The sequence below is a fragment of the Gossypium hirsutum genome, chromosome D08, assembly GCF_007990345.1.
Source record: "Gossypium hirsutum isolate 1008001.06 chromosome D08, Gossypium_hirsutum_v2.1, whole genome shotgun sequence".
Taxonomy (NCBI): Eukaryota; Viridiplantae; Streptophyta; class Magnoliopsida; order Malvales; family Malvaceae; genus Gossypium; species Gossypium hirsutum.
The window spans coordinates 64,903,268-64,919,636 of NC_053444.1; the positions used below are offsets into that span (position 1 = coordinate 64,903,268).

Here is a 16,369-nt window from a genome sequence, read left to right on the forward strand (position 1 = left end):
TGATTTTAACAAGAGTGACCAAAATGATCAAACTATTTAGCGGGTACTTAAAATGCAAACTTATTATTTTGAGTGCCTAAAATGAATTTTTTTATAGTTAAATAATTCTATGTATAGAAGAAAAACCATTTATTTTATCTTTGATTTTGTAAATTCTATCATTTATCTTTTACTCCCAATACTTTTATTAAAAATATGTGATGCAAGTGAATGAGTGAGGTTGTGGGGATAGACTTGATCATCACGACTCACGAGGGTTATTGACCAACACAACTCCTGGTGTTCCAAAATCTTCATCCAACTCAAATTTAACATGGATTTCTCTGTTCCATTTCCATCCCACTAGGTAACTTCTTTTCTACCATTTTTAATTAATTTATTACCTGCTGATGATACAACAAAAATTATTATTAATATTACTTACTCATAGAGTAAATAAATATAATGGCTTTAGTCACGTGCTAGTTGGTACAATCATAAACACATATATTTATAATGGTAGAGTAAACTCTTTGTAGTCTTTAACCAAATAACTTATTATCAACCCACTTAAGATTACGATTTCAAAGGAAATTAAAGCTTCAACAAATACACGTTTGTTTATATTTTTTTTTGGTTGAATAGTTAAATGATAATTTTAATGGAATAATAAATAAGTTTTAAATGATTTATTAAACAAGTTTTAAACGAACATAAACGAGTTTGTTCATGAATATATATGAATTACACAAACTTTGCTTGTGTTTGGTTCGTTTAATAAACGAGCCTCAAAATCTTGTTCATATTCATTTATTTGGTTTAATAAATGAACAAAAATCAAACTATTCAGTGAATACTCTGTTCATTTACGACCCAAGTTGTTGCATATAATAACTCCTCATCTCTTTTTTTTAGTTTTCCTAGTATTACTTATGGACCGAATTGACTTATAACCATTAAAGGAAATATATCCAATTGATTGAAGACTTATCTTGTGGTGTTCTGAAGATATTTTGTGTGTTGTTTATCTTAATTAGTTGGAGGGATAATTTGTTATTAACTAGACATGATCATGAGTTGGGTCACTCACTCAAACCTGAAGATTTACTTGAAAGGTGAGAGTTTGGGAAAAATATAGGCCTAAAAATTGAGTTTGGAACAAAAAAAATAAGGTCCGTTTTCTAAATAGGTCGGGCGTCAGGCATAATTTTTTTGCCTAAACTCGGTCTGGTCTGAATCACATGCATATACTTTTTTTTTTGTATTTTTAATTTGTAAGAAATATTTATTTTAGTATTTTTAGTGTATTAATTGTATTATGTTTTTATATAAAAAATCTAAAAAAATTATTACGACTGGCTAAGTCAAGTTTGGGTTTAACATTTTTAAATTGTGTTGGCTTTGCAAAATTTTAAGCCTAATTTTCAGGTTGTATCAAGCCTGTACCTAGAAAGCAAGCCTAAAATTTTGTATTGGCCCAATCCATGATCAAACCTAATTATTAACAAATTTAATATTTTAACAAGCTTCGTTCACTTATATAGGGTGACAACTTGTATAGATATTGTATTGATAGAATAGTTTGAGGGTTTTTTTTTTTTTGATATATTAGCAAAGGCTTTCAATTTTCATTGGTTGTTAAAATTTTCAATTTCATTATAATTAAATTGTTTCTTGATGGATTGGCTAATCTATGTAAGAAAAGCAAGAAAATTATGGAGAGAGAAGGCATGATGATTTTCAACCAACCCCATCATGATAATTTTGAATTTATTCATAATAAATAACATAGCAGCATTAAACTTGGAATAACACTATCATTCCAGAAAATTACACAAAAGTACGGACAACAATACTTTTGATGTGCTGCACCAACACTTATTTCATGCAAATTATTCCCTTACTTATCTTTTACTTAAATTATATTGAGATGCTATTGGGAATTCCCTTACCAGAAATTCCAATTTCACCGGTGGGATGGAGCAAATTATAAGGAACATTAACCTGACCGACCCGGTTCTTCAGTTTCTTGTCGATGTTCATCTTTAAGATTTCCCCTTCGATTTCAGCAAGTCTCCTATTGAAAGCATCCGAAGCTTGTAGCGGAACTGCATCAGTGGTCCAGTTGGGGGTTCGCTGTCCAAGATACACCTCATCCGATGCGTGGTTTGACAGCGTTTCGACCACCGTAATGACAATCAGGGACTGTAGCTGCGAAGACATGATTCTAAAGAAGACCTTCTCAGGGTTCTTTTCAAGCTCTGCATACTCAGGGGTGCCTTTCTCAGGCATGAACCTTCGGCTTAGTGTTGGGCGGTTGGGGAAGTAGCCTCCGTAAGCGTATTGTCCGTAGTTGACAGCTGCATGGAGTGCAGAAGCGATCCATATGATAATGGTGCAAGATTGTATCAGGTCTTCAAGGTTCTGCATTTTAGGCCACCATGGCTCGTCTTTCTTGTCACCATGACCCACCTCTCGGAGTTCCTTCCACCAGGCTTGAAGTTCAGGGTCCCGTTGAACCATTTCATCGGTCTTGTAGTAGAATGAGCAGTAATCTCTGACCCATTTTTCAATAGCAAACCAGATCTTCAACCCATCAACAGCATATGGGTAGTCTTTTATTAGTAACCGGTCAAGGTCGTCCAGAGATTTTATATCACCATCTGCGATCCCTCTGATAAAACAAAAGGCCATACCATGGTTAATAAAGGGTTTGGTTCATTAATTTATAAGATAATATATTGTTGTTATTATAATACCTTTTCTTGAGATCATTGGGAAGAGCCTGATCCATGAAATTCCAACTCTTGTAAATCACAGATGACATCTCTAGAGAGTATTTTCCAGGGCAAAATGTCCTCTCTATAATTCCATTAGCATTAATGAGCAACTCTCTAGCCAATGCATTGATAGTCATGGTGTCACGGAAGTGAGGATGGAGAAGCTTATAAATTGGATGAACCACACTCAGCTGTCTGTTTGTTGCAATTACGAAAGGCTCTATCACTGCATGAGTGTTCAACCTGACACCAAATCAAAAACACACCCGAAGTTTAGCTTCAAATCATCACTACCTAATTAACACTGCATATATATGTCCTTACCAGTGGCTCACTAGCTGATGGTGACCAGAATCATTCACATTTACAAAAGCTTTAGCAAGCATCCAAATCCAACCCTCAACTCCATGTTCAGCTGGAGTGTATACTTTGTTAACACATCCTATTTTATCTTCTTCCATTTTTGGCAAGCTCAACTCAATGGCCACAGACTTCAATGTACCATCCCCTCTCAAGAACAGAATGGTCCTAGATGCATATGTCTTTGCTTCTGTATACTCGTTTATCGTCTGAAGGTAAGGCATAATTGTATCGTGATGATCCAATATAAATAGCCTTTTCCTACTGAGTGCCTGCGCCACGTCCATGTTCGTTAGTGATGAGATACTAAGGTATGAAAATATATTAAAAATAAAATATATTACCTCTTCAACAGTAAGTCCATCTAAGTTATACTCGATGTCTTGTTTGGTTATTGAACTGTCCTGATTAACATACACTTGAGGATCTAAGTTGCTCACTGGAGGGAATTCCTGCAATTGATTTCATAGTGTTATAAGCTAAGATATATAAACAAAATAAAGTGATTGACTGAGTTGTTTTCTATTAAGCTTACTTTGAGGAGCTGAATAAGAAGAGGGTTCAATCCTGCAAGCATTTCTCTGCCAAATTCCTCATCAGTCCTCCATGCAAAGGGATTACTCCGATCTGCTCCAAAGTAATAAACATATTAAAATGAATACGTACATACATACATGCAATATTTAACAACGTTAAAATTTATTCACCTTCAATCAGTTTAGGCACAGGAAATTTTAAGAGTTGCTGGCCATCAGATCGGAAAAACTCCCCCATCATCTCTAAAGGGATGTTGTTAGCAACTTGATTGATAAGATCAGTAGGAAGTGGGAGTCCATTGAAGAAGAGATTGTCCACGTCTTTAAATGAGTCGAACTCATTAGGAGTATAGTTAACAAAAGCTTCCAGTAATGGTATGATTTGATTAACTAAGCCTTTCAGATTATAAGCAATAAAGTCCGACAGCTTCAAGTGAGCAAACTGCTCATCTCGTGGGACGTAAACGTTAAGAATATTCGGTAGGAAAAGCCTGCTCTCTGTCTTTGGATCTATGAAAACATAAAAATGTAACATCATGTTAGATTCAATTCAATATAAAATATAACTGAACCCATCCATGTTATTTGAACTCTTCATATGATCCGAACCTGTTTTGGAAGGTGGTCTGCTGGTTCTTCCTCTCCGAGGATAAGGATACTGAGCCGAACCTCCAAGAACCGGACGAGCGAGATCTGCACCCTTATCGGGATCACCCAAATCATTGTACAGAGCATAGTCATAAACACGATCTCCTGTTTTCAACTGTCCAGTCCCATCTCCCCTCAAGACCTGTAACTCTTCTTCTCTGTATTTACGCAACGCTGCTGGTGTCTCATGTGGAAGGTATGTCTACAAATATTTTACAAGAATGCGAAATTCAGGTATAATATTTCATTTTGAACTGAAGCTATTATTTGAAAAAGTGTTCAAATACCTTGTTTGAGAAGAAGATTCTTGGTTTTTTATATCGTCTATCAGGATAAACCCAGGAATTACAAACGAAGTGGATCCGACCTTCGCCGGGAACATTTTCAAGAGTAATTGTTTTTAAGAAAAACTCAGCCGTATGATTATTTCGTAGGATGATAGCTCCAGGGATTCCAAATTCCTCATCCCACTCAAATGAAACCTTGTACAAGGAATCATCACCAGCCAATAACGGAGTATATGTCAGGTTCCAGTATTCCAATGCCGCTAACTTCCCCAGCTTTCCACCATTTTCATTTGCTACATAACAAACCAGTAAACATTAACACCGTTATTATTTCCATAATTACGCAAAAAAAAAAAAGGATTTGTTTGGAAACTTGGAACGGAACGAACCAGGGTCGGGATTTTCAGCACTGACGAGCTGGAGACTGACTTGATTGCCGAGCAATTCAAAGAGGCTATCAGCTACAGTTGAATGCACGGCGGTGAAGTCCAAAACATTCTTCTTAACTATAACAACACTGCCTGTGATTGTGTTCTTGCTGGGTTTATTGAGGCCGGTAATGTCGCCGACAACATTGCCGACTGAACTCGCCAGATTTCCAAGAATCATATTCTTGCTGGTCTTGTTAGCTACTACAAATATATGAAGTTGAAATTTTTGAAGTTGATGTGCCAAAATGAGAGAAATGTTTCGATATTTATAAGGAAAGATTTAGCTATTACATAAATTAATTACTTGAGACAGCTTTAGCAGGATATCATAAGCCTTACTGTATATAGTATGAAACCTTATGTATGATTTTTTACATGTCGGTAGGTATCGTTAAATTTATTAATACATTTAATTAATAATAAAAAAGTTTTTGATAAAAATTTCATAAAACTTGTTTACTGTCCGTCTTTTTATTAAAAAAATAAATAACTTAACCCATGTACACTAAATGCACAACTAAAACAGTCCCTCCTTTAAAATTATACTATTAAATGTTTGTTCTAATATTTATATATAAAATATAATAACAAATTTAATCATCAACCTTTACACAATTATTTAATTTAATCTCTACACCATTATTGCAAGTAAAATAAAAAAATTAAAACAAATAAAGTTGAAAGGATAATAAAACCTTAATAATAAATTAAAAAAATCAATGAGGCGTTTAATTTGTATATAAAATTTTACTCTAATATATTATATTGATGTTGCAAGTCAATCAGATACCAACTTAATTAAAGAAATTACGGGAATATCCATCCGTAATCAAAATAAGTAATATTATTTTAAGGCAGTTTAAACTTTTTATTTGAAAAAAACTAATAAAAATATAAATGTGATGAAATTTCAGCCCATGCCAATTAAGGAAACTAACTCAACACCAACTTTGTATGTATAATTGTATTTATTTAGTAATCGTGATTTGATGTATTTATGTGTTTAAATTTCGTTTTACTTATAATTTAATTTTTTAATTGTAATATTGTATATATTTTGAATTATTATTAATTAGTTTTAAATCTTACATTTTATTAATTATTATATATTATTTTTAAATATAAATTAATATTCTAAATACATAATTTTTATACCTGGTTGAAAAATATTATCTTAAATGGAATGAGGGATTGACATCTGTCTAGCCAACTAAGGAGATTGGGTATATATAGGTGAAAAAGGAGAAACAAAAGAGTAAAAAGCGCATGAAAAGTGGCTGTCATGCTGCTCTCCTTGGTTTTTGCAAAGACACTTATTTGGATATTAAGTGTGGGTTTGGATGGGCGATTGGGTGCGGTGCGGTGCGTTTAGCTTACTTTTTTGTCTCACGCTACAGTATTACTACAGTATCTAATCTCACCGCCACTGCTGTTTTTACACTAACCGCAGGTAAACGCACCCGCCCATCCAAACTCACCCTAAATTTGGTTACGTTTCATATTATTGAATTCGTGTTTGATTTTTAAATTTTATAATTTATATTTAATAATATTAATTACAATTTAAAAGAAAGTGTATTTTTATAATTTCATAGTTGAATTAATCACTCGAATAAAAGTTACATTAATTCAGTAAATCACTTAAATATAAATATTAGGTGTCGGCCGAGTTTTAACCAATATAAAAATACGTAAATTCAAATACGCTTATCATCCTATTTAAAAATTAAAAAAAGGATTATTTGATTAGTCACATTTATATTATTAGGGTGGGTTTGGATGGGCGATTGGGTGCGTGCGGCGCGGCGCGTTTAGCTTACTTTTTGTCTCACGCTACAGTATCGCTTCAGTATCTAATCTCACCGTCACCGTTGCTTTTACACTAACCGCAGGTAAACACACTGCCCATCCAAAATCACCCTTAGTGTTTCTCTTTCGGTAAAATCTATATATCCGAATCTTTTTCTTTTTCATTATAAAGCCTATATCTATAAATTATATATATAATTTAAAGTTTTCCTTATAATGGCACAGGTAAAACATTATAAGATAATGATTGAATCCCAGTTTCAATTTTAATATCTATAGCCTTAGATGACATATGTCTTAAGTCTTTCTTTAAGACATATATCTAAGTGTTTTTCTTATAAGATAATCTTTAAATTTCAATTTTAATCTCTATACTTTTTTAAGGTTATATAACAATGGATAAAATTAAACTGTGGTAAAATTGGATCACTCTAAATCTCTATATTTTTCAAATTTTAAAATTTCAGTCCAAGCAAATGCCAGTCATTAATCCATTAACTGAATTTTTAGTGAGTAATATGTGCACATAACAAGTTAACATGTAATTACACATATGATAATATGTTTGCTATATTCAATTTTGGAAATGATAGAGCTTAACTAAATCAATTTAACAATTACAGATTCATGAGGACTAAAATTTTAAATTTTGAAAAGTAAAGGAACTAAAAATGACCAAATTAAAATATAGGAGTTAAATCCACGACTTTCACAAAACATAAAGACTAATAATATAATTTAAACTAGCATTATATTTGTTTCTAGAAGAGATTACCATAGTCAAGTTAATGATGAGGATATATTTAGATGGGAACTCATTTATAAGATCAAAATATTTTTTTTAATAAAAGATAGATTTTTAAGAAAAAAATCTCATAATTAACAAGATTTTAATGTAAGATTTTAGAAGGCTTAATGATAAATTTAGCTCTTAATTTTTATTTTTTTTGTCAATTTAATTTGTACTTTTTTAGTTAAATTTAATTATCAATCTTTTAAAATGGACAGGATCACACTTTATAACGAAAATACCAACTAAAACATTAATTTTTTTATGATGTTGAGGTGCAAACATTAATAACTAAATTTATTATTATATTATTTTAGAGTTATTTTTTTACAATACGCATATCTGTTTTATTATTGTTGATTGAGATAAAATCTTTACTCTAATTGCCAAAGAAAATAATTCCCGAATCGAGCGGGCTACCAAATCTTAAACAGGTCTAGATGACTGATGCGTTGATTTATACGTTGAAATCAAATTAAAACCATGTTGCATTGAGAATAAATTTAAACTTTAAAAATTATATTATCGATAGAAATAATCACCAGCACAATATTTACCTGGAGCCCTCAATATCCTAAAGCCTTAATTTTTAGCAACAGTAATAGAATAAAATAAAAATAAATTTATATATAATTAACTATTTTAGTGTAAATAATCTAAACTATTGTTTAAATATATTTAACTTGACATTACTTTAGTCAAAAAAAAATCTTAAAATATTCAAAATAAGTTGTATTATCATGAGAGTTTTTTTTTGTGTTTTCTTTAATAAAAAAATCGATAAAAAATTGCAAATGTTAATATTTGAATCATTGCCACCAACATCTATAAAATTTTTTTACCACTTTAACTAAAATTTTATTTTAATTTTTTTATACATTTAAACTTTATAATAAAAAATCTTTTACCTTGGCATATCTATATATTTTTTTTATTTTCTAATATATATTTAAAAAAAGATATATATCTTATATATAGACATAGATTTGGAAATCGACATTCATTTAAATTGTTGTCTGGTGGCTAATCATTATGCTGTTATATAATATAAAATAAAATACGCTTGGACCGTCAATACCACAAAACACGTAGTAATACTGACATTTATTACAAAACTTTTGTCTGGTTGTGAATTATTACAAATTCGGAAGACAATGGTAGGTACCAAAATGTCTTAACAATTAAAGATTTTGGATTTCAGAAAAGAATGTTTATTTATTAGAAAAATCATTGATTGATGTTTAAAAAATAAAGTAGTATATTAATTATAATTTCAACATCACTGTTTAACTTGTTATGTTATTGATGATGTGCACATCAATATTTAGATTGCTTAGTTATTTTTATCGTTATTAACTTTTAAATACTAAAATAGATAATCCTGCAAGAAATAAATATATAATTCAAGAGTTAATATTTTATATCAAACAACCGTATAAATAAGCATGCTGGAGGATCATAAAATGCAATAATTAATAAGTAGGTAGATGGGCAATAAATATGTTATAACATATGATATGTGACCATAAGTTAAAAGAAATTTTTTTTGAGAGAGTCGGATTAAATTTTATATTTTTACGATAATAAAAATATAATTTCACTAAATAGATTATATTTTTATAAATTTTAAATAATTAAATTAAATTTTTATTATGTTTATAATCATTAATTTAAAATTTTATAAATTATAAAAAAAAAAGAAAAATTTCTATTTTAAAGCAGACGGAGACTCTACCAAACTTTTCACCTTTCACTTCACTGCTGATTGATAGCAATAGGTAGGAATGTGAATATTATAAGTCATTTCACCATAAACAGTAAGTGAAAATGATCTTCACATGTGTAAAACGATTTTATCATGCTGACCGACCATTTTGTTTTGGACAGACACTTATCCAGTTGTAACTACCAAGTTACTTTTTTTTTTCTTTTTACAGTAACAATCATAGACATAAATTAATTTTGTGATGAATTATTAGGGGAAGGTAAAGTCTTACCAAGGGTAACTAGAATTACTGGAATCTAAGTTATACATAGGGCGGTAAACATTCTAACCATCAGATTAACATACGAAATTTAATCATAGAAACAAATTTACTTCCAAATGTGTTAACATTATATATTGAAGATCCTTTAATGATTCATTGCTAGTATTTGTTATTATTTTGTTCGACAAGAAATAAGGATACCGATAGAGTTATAAAGATATATTTATATTATTAATATAAAAATTTACAATTTTATTACAATTTTAAAAAATATTTTTAGTTTAAGGTTTTTAGATTATATACTTGAATAATATGAATTAAATGATTTTAAATAATTTTTAAAAATGACAATTATTTTACTTTAAATTTACTAAGACTTATTTAAAGTAACAATCAAAATTGGCACTTAAATAACACGGATTTAAATTTTATTTTTCTCGACCCAAATATTATAATAATAAAATTATCCTCATCATTTTATATTTCTATTATTTACACATTTTATTCTTATTTCAAATCCATTTTTTTTTCAGATTTCAGACTTTAATATAATTTAAAATTATAAAGATTGGCACTATTTGTCTGTTATTCAATAATAATATTTTTAAATGCAAAAATAATTAAAAAAATTGATTGAAAGATTGATAAACACCGGACTGATCTTTTTGCATGCATGGATGATATCCTCATTTTGTCATTGTAGAATAATTCTTATTTTCTTATTTTTTATATAATTTGTAGACACCTTATTTTTATCATTATAGAATAATTGATTATTTAAATTAATAATTTTTATCATTATAGAATAATTCTTAATTTTTATTTTTTATATAATCTGTAGAACCCTTTTTTTTTAACCATTGATTTGATTTTAAATGCTGGAATTAAAAGTTTGTTTTTTATATTTTCTAAATAAAACAAATCTCAGCTGGCCTCCATTATAAGGAGAGAAGAAGACATTACAGCCCATACCCGATCTCATTGGTCAGAGAAAGATCAGATACAATTAATTTTCTTGGAAACACAAACTGATAGAGAAAAACAATAAGCACATGGAATTTCTACAAATCATAAGCCTTAATCAAAATTTGATATAAAAGTTGATGAACAGAATTTTGAGTTTTTTAATTGATTTAGGTACAAATAAAAAATTAGGTAGTCAAATTTTTTAATTGTAGTACTTGGTGAATACATACCTGCAAGAGTTTGTTGAGTTAAAACTTGCAAAATAATAAATGTTGAGATTGAGAATGTGATATGTGGATGGCATATCTAATCATACTTGTTCAAAAATTACTCTCTTTGCCACATGCTTTCAAACTTAATAAGGGTACCAAGATATCAGTAACTCATATTCTTCTATTTTCATTTTCACCTCCAAAGTACAAAATAAATCTAAAAAAAAACCCCTCTACTGAATGCATTTCCACTCAAGAGTACTAGTGAAATGACAAAAGTTCGTAATGACATCATTACTAGTTTGATGGCAGCAAGACAACAACGTCGTGTTTCTATAATATATTTGTTTTTACTTGTTTGGATACGTTTCTATTTCTTGAATATTTATGTACTCTTAATTTATTTTCAATTTACTTATGTAAAATGATTTTTTATGCAACTGTATATTAATTGAAATATGCTACTTGACAAATTTATTCAGAGTATGACATAATTATCACTAATTTACATACTAAGAACATGACATAATATTTATAAATTTTCACAAAATTAATATTTGTAAATAAAAAATTTAAGAAATTTGTTTATTTAAATTTAATGTTTACTTTTTAATAAACTTTCTAAGAAAAAATTAGACATGTGAAAGTAATTAAGTGAAACAGGAGATACACGATTTTACTTTGTCTTGATAATGGTTGAGAGATAATGTAGAGTATAAAGAAAACGTACAAAGCAGGAATTTGAGGAAAAAAAAAAGCTTTTTCACCTAAATAATATAAAAAATAAAATTAATGACTGAAATGAGATGTTCATAAAATTATTTACCAAAATGGTATAGTTTTATTTGATAGGTGGCACCGGACTGAAATGTAATGATATAAAGTAGTTAGGGACCTGATATGAAATTTACCATGTTAGGTGATTGCTGAAAAAAAAGTGACCAAAACTTAAATTTGGCTAATTGTCTTTTAAGCCCTCCTTATTTATTATTTTATTTTTATTCCCTTTTAACTCACTACACTGTATTTAAACAACCCCTCAACCTATTTTTGTATTTAAATAAGCTCTTAACCTATGATTTTTACTCATAAAAGCCCTTTATTTTAAGATTAAAGTAAATTTTGTAGCTAAATTAATTCACATTTTATATTTATGTGAATTTGATGAGAATAATTTATTAAATAAATGAAATAAAATTTTAAATTTTCTTGAGAGTGCTTAAATACATGATATTCTTAACTACTCTTTTGAAATTTTTGATTATTTTTTTAGATTTTATGTTGATGTTAAAGTGTAAATAATTTTTATTGCATCAATAAAAAATTAAGCTAAGAGCTTGAAATTCAAAATATATTTACTATAATATTAAAATAAAGGGCTTTTATAAGTAAAAATCATACGTTAAGAGCTTATTTAACTATAAAAATAGGTTGAGGGCTTGTTTAAACACAATGTAGTGAGTTAAAAGGGAAATAAAAATAAAATAATAAATAATGAGGGCTTAGAAGAAATTAGCCAAATTTAAGCTTTGGTGTCGCCACACAGGCAACATCCTTTCACTATTTTCTTTCGACTGTCACTCAACATGGTAAATTTGCATATCAGGTCTCTGAATATTTTAAATCAATATATTTCAATCCGGTGCCGCTAATTTGATCGGCGATACCTAATGCGGAATCCCGGATCTAGACACAAGAGAAACACAAATTAGAAATAAAACAAGAATAAAATTAGTTAAATAATAAATAAATAAATAAATAAAAATGATAGATTTGCCCTATGGAACCCTTGGTTAACTTGTAACCAAAAACGCCAATGATTGAGCGGCTCCCTACGAAACCCCTAGAAGAAGAACCTCTAGAAACACCGATGAACGGGAAAGAAATTTGAATATTTGCAACTCCGAAATACCCTCGAAAGTAACAAACTCCAAACTAAATAGCAAGAGAAGAATCACTCTACTCTAAAAAAATTTGCCTCACACAAATTTGAAAGAAAACAAATACTCTTCTTTTTATTCCTCTTTCAATGTGTAGAAAACAAGCCTATTTATAGGCAAATTACAAGAGTAATTGAATCCTAATAAAAACTCTTTAAAGAGTAATTGAATCCTAATAAAACTCTTTAAAATTATCTAAGAAAATAAATAAATAATAACCTAACCAATAAAATTACTTAACTCATAAATGATGTGTCCCAACCAATGAGAATTAAGTAAATAATAATAATAAGATACATAAAAAATTAATCCACCAATTTATGGGTTTTTACTATTCCAAGATTGGTCCAGTGAATTGCATTCCCATATTTATCAATGTCACGAACATGATGAATTAAATTTGTCGCAACAAAGTCTTGGACAAAAGCATTCATCTTTGATTTTAATTGTCGTGCCTTGCTTCGAGTGATTGGACCACTAGGAAAGACAACCCTTTGAGTGTCACCTCCTTGGCTCGTATCAATACCAGTAAAACCATACTATTTTGGTAAATAATCTTATAGACATCTCATTTCAGTTATTAATTTTATTTTTTATATTATTTAGGTGAAAAAGCCAAATAAAATAACTATATTTTTTAAAGCAATATATATATATATAAAGACAAAACATGTGTAATTAACTGTTGCTGAAATTGACATTTAAAATATGTGGAGAATTAATTACCACTTATTTTACTGAATTTATATAAATTCTAGTTCACAATTGCTCCAGTCAATGTAAACAGTTTTAACATAATTAACTTTTGCCTTGACTTTTAATCTCAATTAAGTGTACACGTGTCGTTAAATTAAGTTGTCAATTGGCATACATATAACTATGCCAAGTAAGGTTGCTTTCTTTATTTATAACTTTATAATACTAATATATATATAATTCAACACAAATTCTAAAAAAAAAAATTCTTTTAGTGTTAGAATATTGAAAATAAGATTTGATGTAAAACTTTATAAACTAGTATTTATCATGTTAAATCATCAAGAATAAAACTAAATGCGAAAACGTACTTACACTCATTAGTTTTTTAGAATCTTCGATTTTGTAGTTTTGATCTTCTAAATTAACACACAAGTAATTCAAAGAATGTGGCTATCTTTTTTCTAAAGTTGAGATATTAGAAAAAGTTTTTAACCAGTCCATTATCAATTAAAATTTAGTTACTAGCGTATTTACACATATTTGACCTATATTTTATTTAATAGTTAAAATTCAATAAACTTTAACTAAATTAAATTTAACTAAATTAACTATTTTAATTTAGATTAATTTTTTATGATAATAAATAATAACATATAATAATAATTATTATTATATATGTGATGTTCACATTTTTCAATACTTTTAAGATGAAAATTAATTTACATGATTTAACGTGATATAATTTAAGTTAAAATGGAGGATGTCTTAAAATAGTATGCTATTATGTGTTTTGATGCGAGTGATAATGACAAAGTTGAGTGCAGGTCATGATAGAAATCCTAATCTTAAAAGGACCACAGAAATTAGGCTTTTTTATAAAACTAACTTAAAAATTTTAATTAATTATATAAATGATATATTTTTTTAATTAAACATGTAAATAACTTAAAATTTACCGTGAAAGTTGATGAAGTCAAAGAGTTTAGTGCCACCAGAATAAAAAAAATTTAATTTTTTAGTAGAGCTATGTAAAATAATGCCACCTATATAAATATTAAAGAAATACTGTAATTTTTAAAAAATAGAGAGACTTAAAAAAAATTTTCCTTTTTTAGTAGAGTCAAATAAATTGGCGCCACCCATCCGTTCCCAAAGTTGCTCACTCCTTTGTCCAATGAGATTTTTTTTTCTTTAAAGTTTTTTAAATTTTGCATATATTAATTTTTTTTTGTCTTTACCTATTAAAAAATATTTTAAAATTAGTTATACTTAAATTTTTTAAATATATTTAAAATTTTAATATATTAAGTATATTAAAAACTTAAAATTGGTTATACTCAACATTTTCTTTAACATATTTAAAATTTTAATATATTTAAGTTTTTTAAAAATTTTAAAATATTAAATATATTAAAATTTGTAATATATTAAAATTTTAAAATTGGTTATACTTAACATTTTTTAATATATTTAAATTTTTTTAAGTTTTTAAAATTTTAAATATATTAAGAATATTTTTTGTCTTTACCTATTAAAAATTTATATTAAGTATATTAAAATTTTAAATATATTAAAAAATATATTAAATATATTAAAATTTTAAAATTAATTATACTTAACATTTTTAATATATTTAAAATTTTAGAAAACTTAGAAAAAGAAAATCACATTGCAATTGGAAACAGGTGGCGCTGATTTATTTGGCTCCAACAGAAAATGGAAATTTTTTGTAAAGTCTCCCCATTTTTCAAAAATTATAGTATTTCCTTGATATTTATACATGTGGCGTCAATTTATTTCGCTCCACCAGAAAATGGAAAATTTTTTTTAAAGTCTCCCCATTTTCAGAAATTATAGTATTTCTTTAATATTTATACAGGTGGCGCCATTCTATATGACTCCACCAGAAAATCGATTTTTTTATCCCAGTTGCTGACGTGGCATGTTGGTAGCGCCAAACTCTTTGGCTCCACCAACTTTCACTGTAAATTTTATGTCATTTATATGTTTAATAAAAAAATAGGTCATTTATGTAATTAATTAAATTTTTTAGGTTAATTTTATAAAAAAACCCAGAAATGGTAAGCATCATAGATGACATTGAAACCACATGTTTATCTGAAACATAATTTTTGAGAAAATGAACGGTCTAACATAGACGAGTCACGTTGATGGAAGACGCTTTTTAATATTTATTTATGGGTAAATTCACAACACCTCACTCAATTATAGTTGATTATCTTTTTTTAGTCATCCAATTATTTAAAGTTTCAAAAAGATCATCCAATTAATTGGGTTTGTTCTTTTTATCCTTTCTCGTTAATTGTCTAATGGAACACGTGACTTAACTGTTATTCCATTATTTTTACTTTTTTTTAATTGAAATATATTAAAATATAAATATTCAGTATTCGTTAGAGATTTTGATATATAGTTGCAAATTTTAGTATCTATAAAAGTTTTTGGTGTTTGATTACGAATTTTGATATCATATTAGAAATATTGGTACAATTTATTAGTTCCGACACATAGGTGGAAAAGGAAAAAAAATTAGTATACCAAAATATGTAAAATCTTTCATTAAAAGTTGTAATATCCGTTAAAGATTTTGATATTTGATTAGAGATTTCGATATCCATAAGAAACAATTTTGATATTTAATTACAAATTTTAATAATTATTATTAAAAATATTTTTATCACATTAAAAATATCGATAAAACCTTGCATACAATATAACTTCCGTCTCACCCAAGTTTCCTTCAATTGACTTTTTTCCCTTACATACCTTTCTAGGTTTCAAATAAATTTGAGAGGAAGGCCAAGATTTTTAGAATGTGTATTAGCAGATTTTAATTTAGGTGTTTTATAATTTATAAATTTTTTTATTAATAATAATAAAATTATATTTTGACCCTCTCAAAAATAATAAAAAATTTTCGCAA

General features: G+C 27.9%; 1 protein-coding gene across 2 annotated transcripts; it reads right to left on the bottom strand.

Annotated features, from left to right (window-relative positions):
* Positions 1 to 1,716: 1,716 nt before the first annotated feature.
* On the bottom strand, positions 1,717 to 5,333 carry LOC107899106 (probable linoleate 9S-lipoxygenase 5). Of its 2 annotated transcripts, XM_016824715.2 has the most exons (9): positions 4,980 to 5,333; positions 4,591 to 4,883; positions 4,265 to 4,505; positions 3,827 to 4,165; positions 3,655 to 3,746; positions 3,464 to 3,571; positions 3,084 to 3,391; positions 2,739 to 3,002; positions 1,717 to 2,653 (listed from the first exon to the last, which is right to left on the bottom strand). In XM_016824715.2, the coding sequence occupies exons 1-9, from the start codon at positions 5,197 to 5,199 to the stop codon at positions 1,900 to 1,902; spliced, it is 2,619 nt and encodes an 872-aa protein (XP_016680204.2). In that variant the 5' UTR covers positions 5,200 to 5,333; the 3' UTR covers positions 1,717 to 1,899. The 2 variants fall into 2 exon arrangements, with proteins under 2 accessions (XP_016680204.2, XP_040954778.1); XM_041098844.1 differs by having other exon boundaries at positions 3,084 to 3,571.
* Between the last annotated feature and the right edge of the window lie 11,036 nt (positions 5,334 to 16,369).

Coding starts and splice junctions, on each gene's coding strand:
- LOC107899106 (XM_041098844.1), bottom strand. CDS start 5,199: ATGATTCTTGGAAATCTGGCGAGTTCAGTCGGCAATGTTGTCGGCGAC. Junction 4,166..4,264: donor CAGACCACCTTCCAAAACAG/GTTCGGATCATA, acceptor ATGTTTTCATAG/ATCCAAAGACAGAGAGCAGG. Junction 3,572..3,654: donor TTCTTATTCAGCTCCTCAAA/GTAAGCTTAATA, acceptor AATCAATTGCAG/GAATTCCCTCCAGTGAGCAA.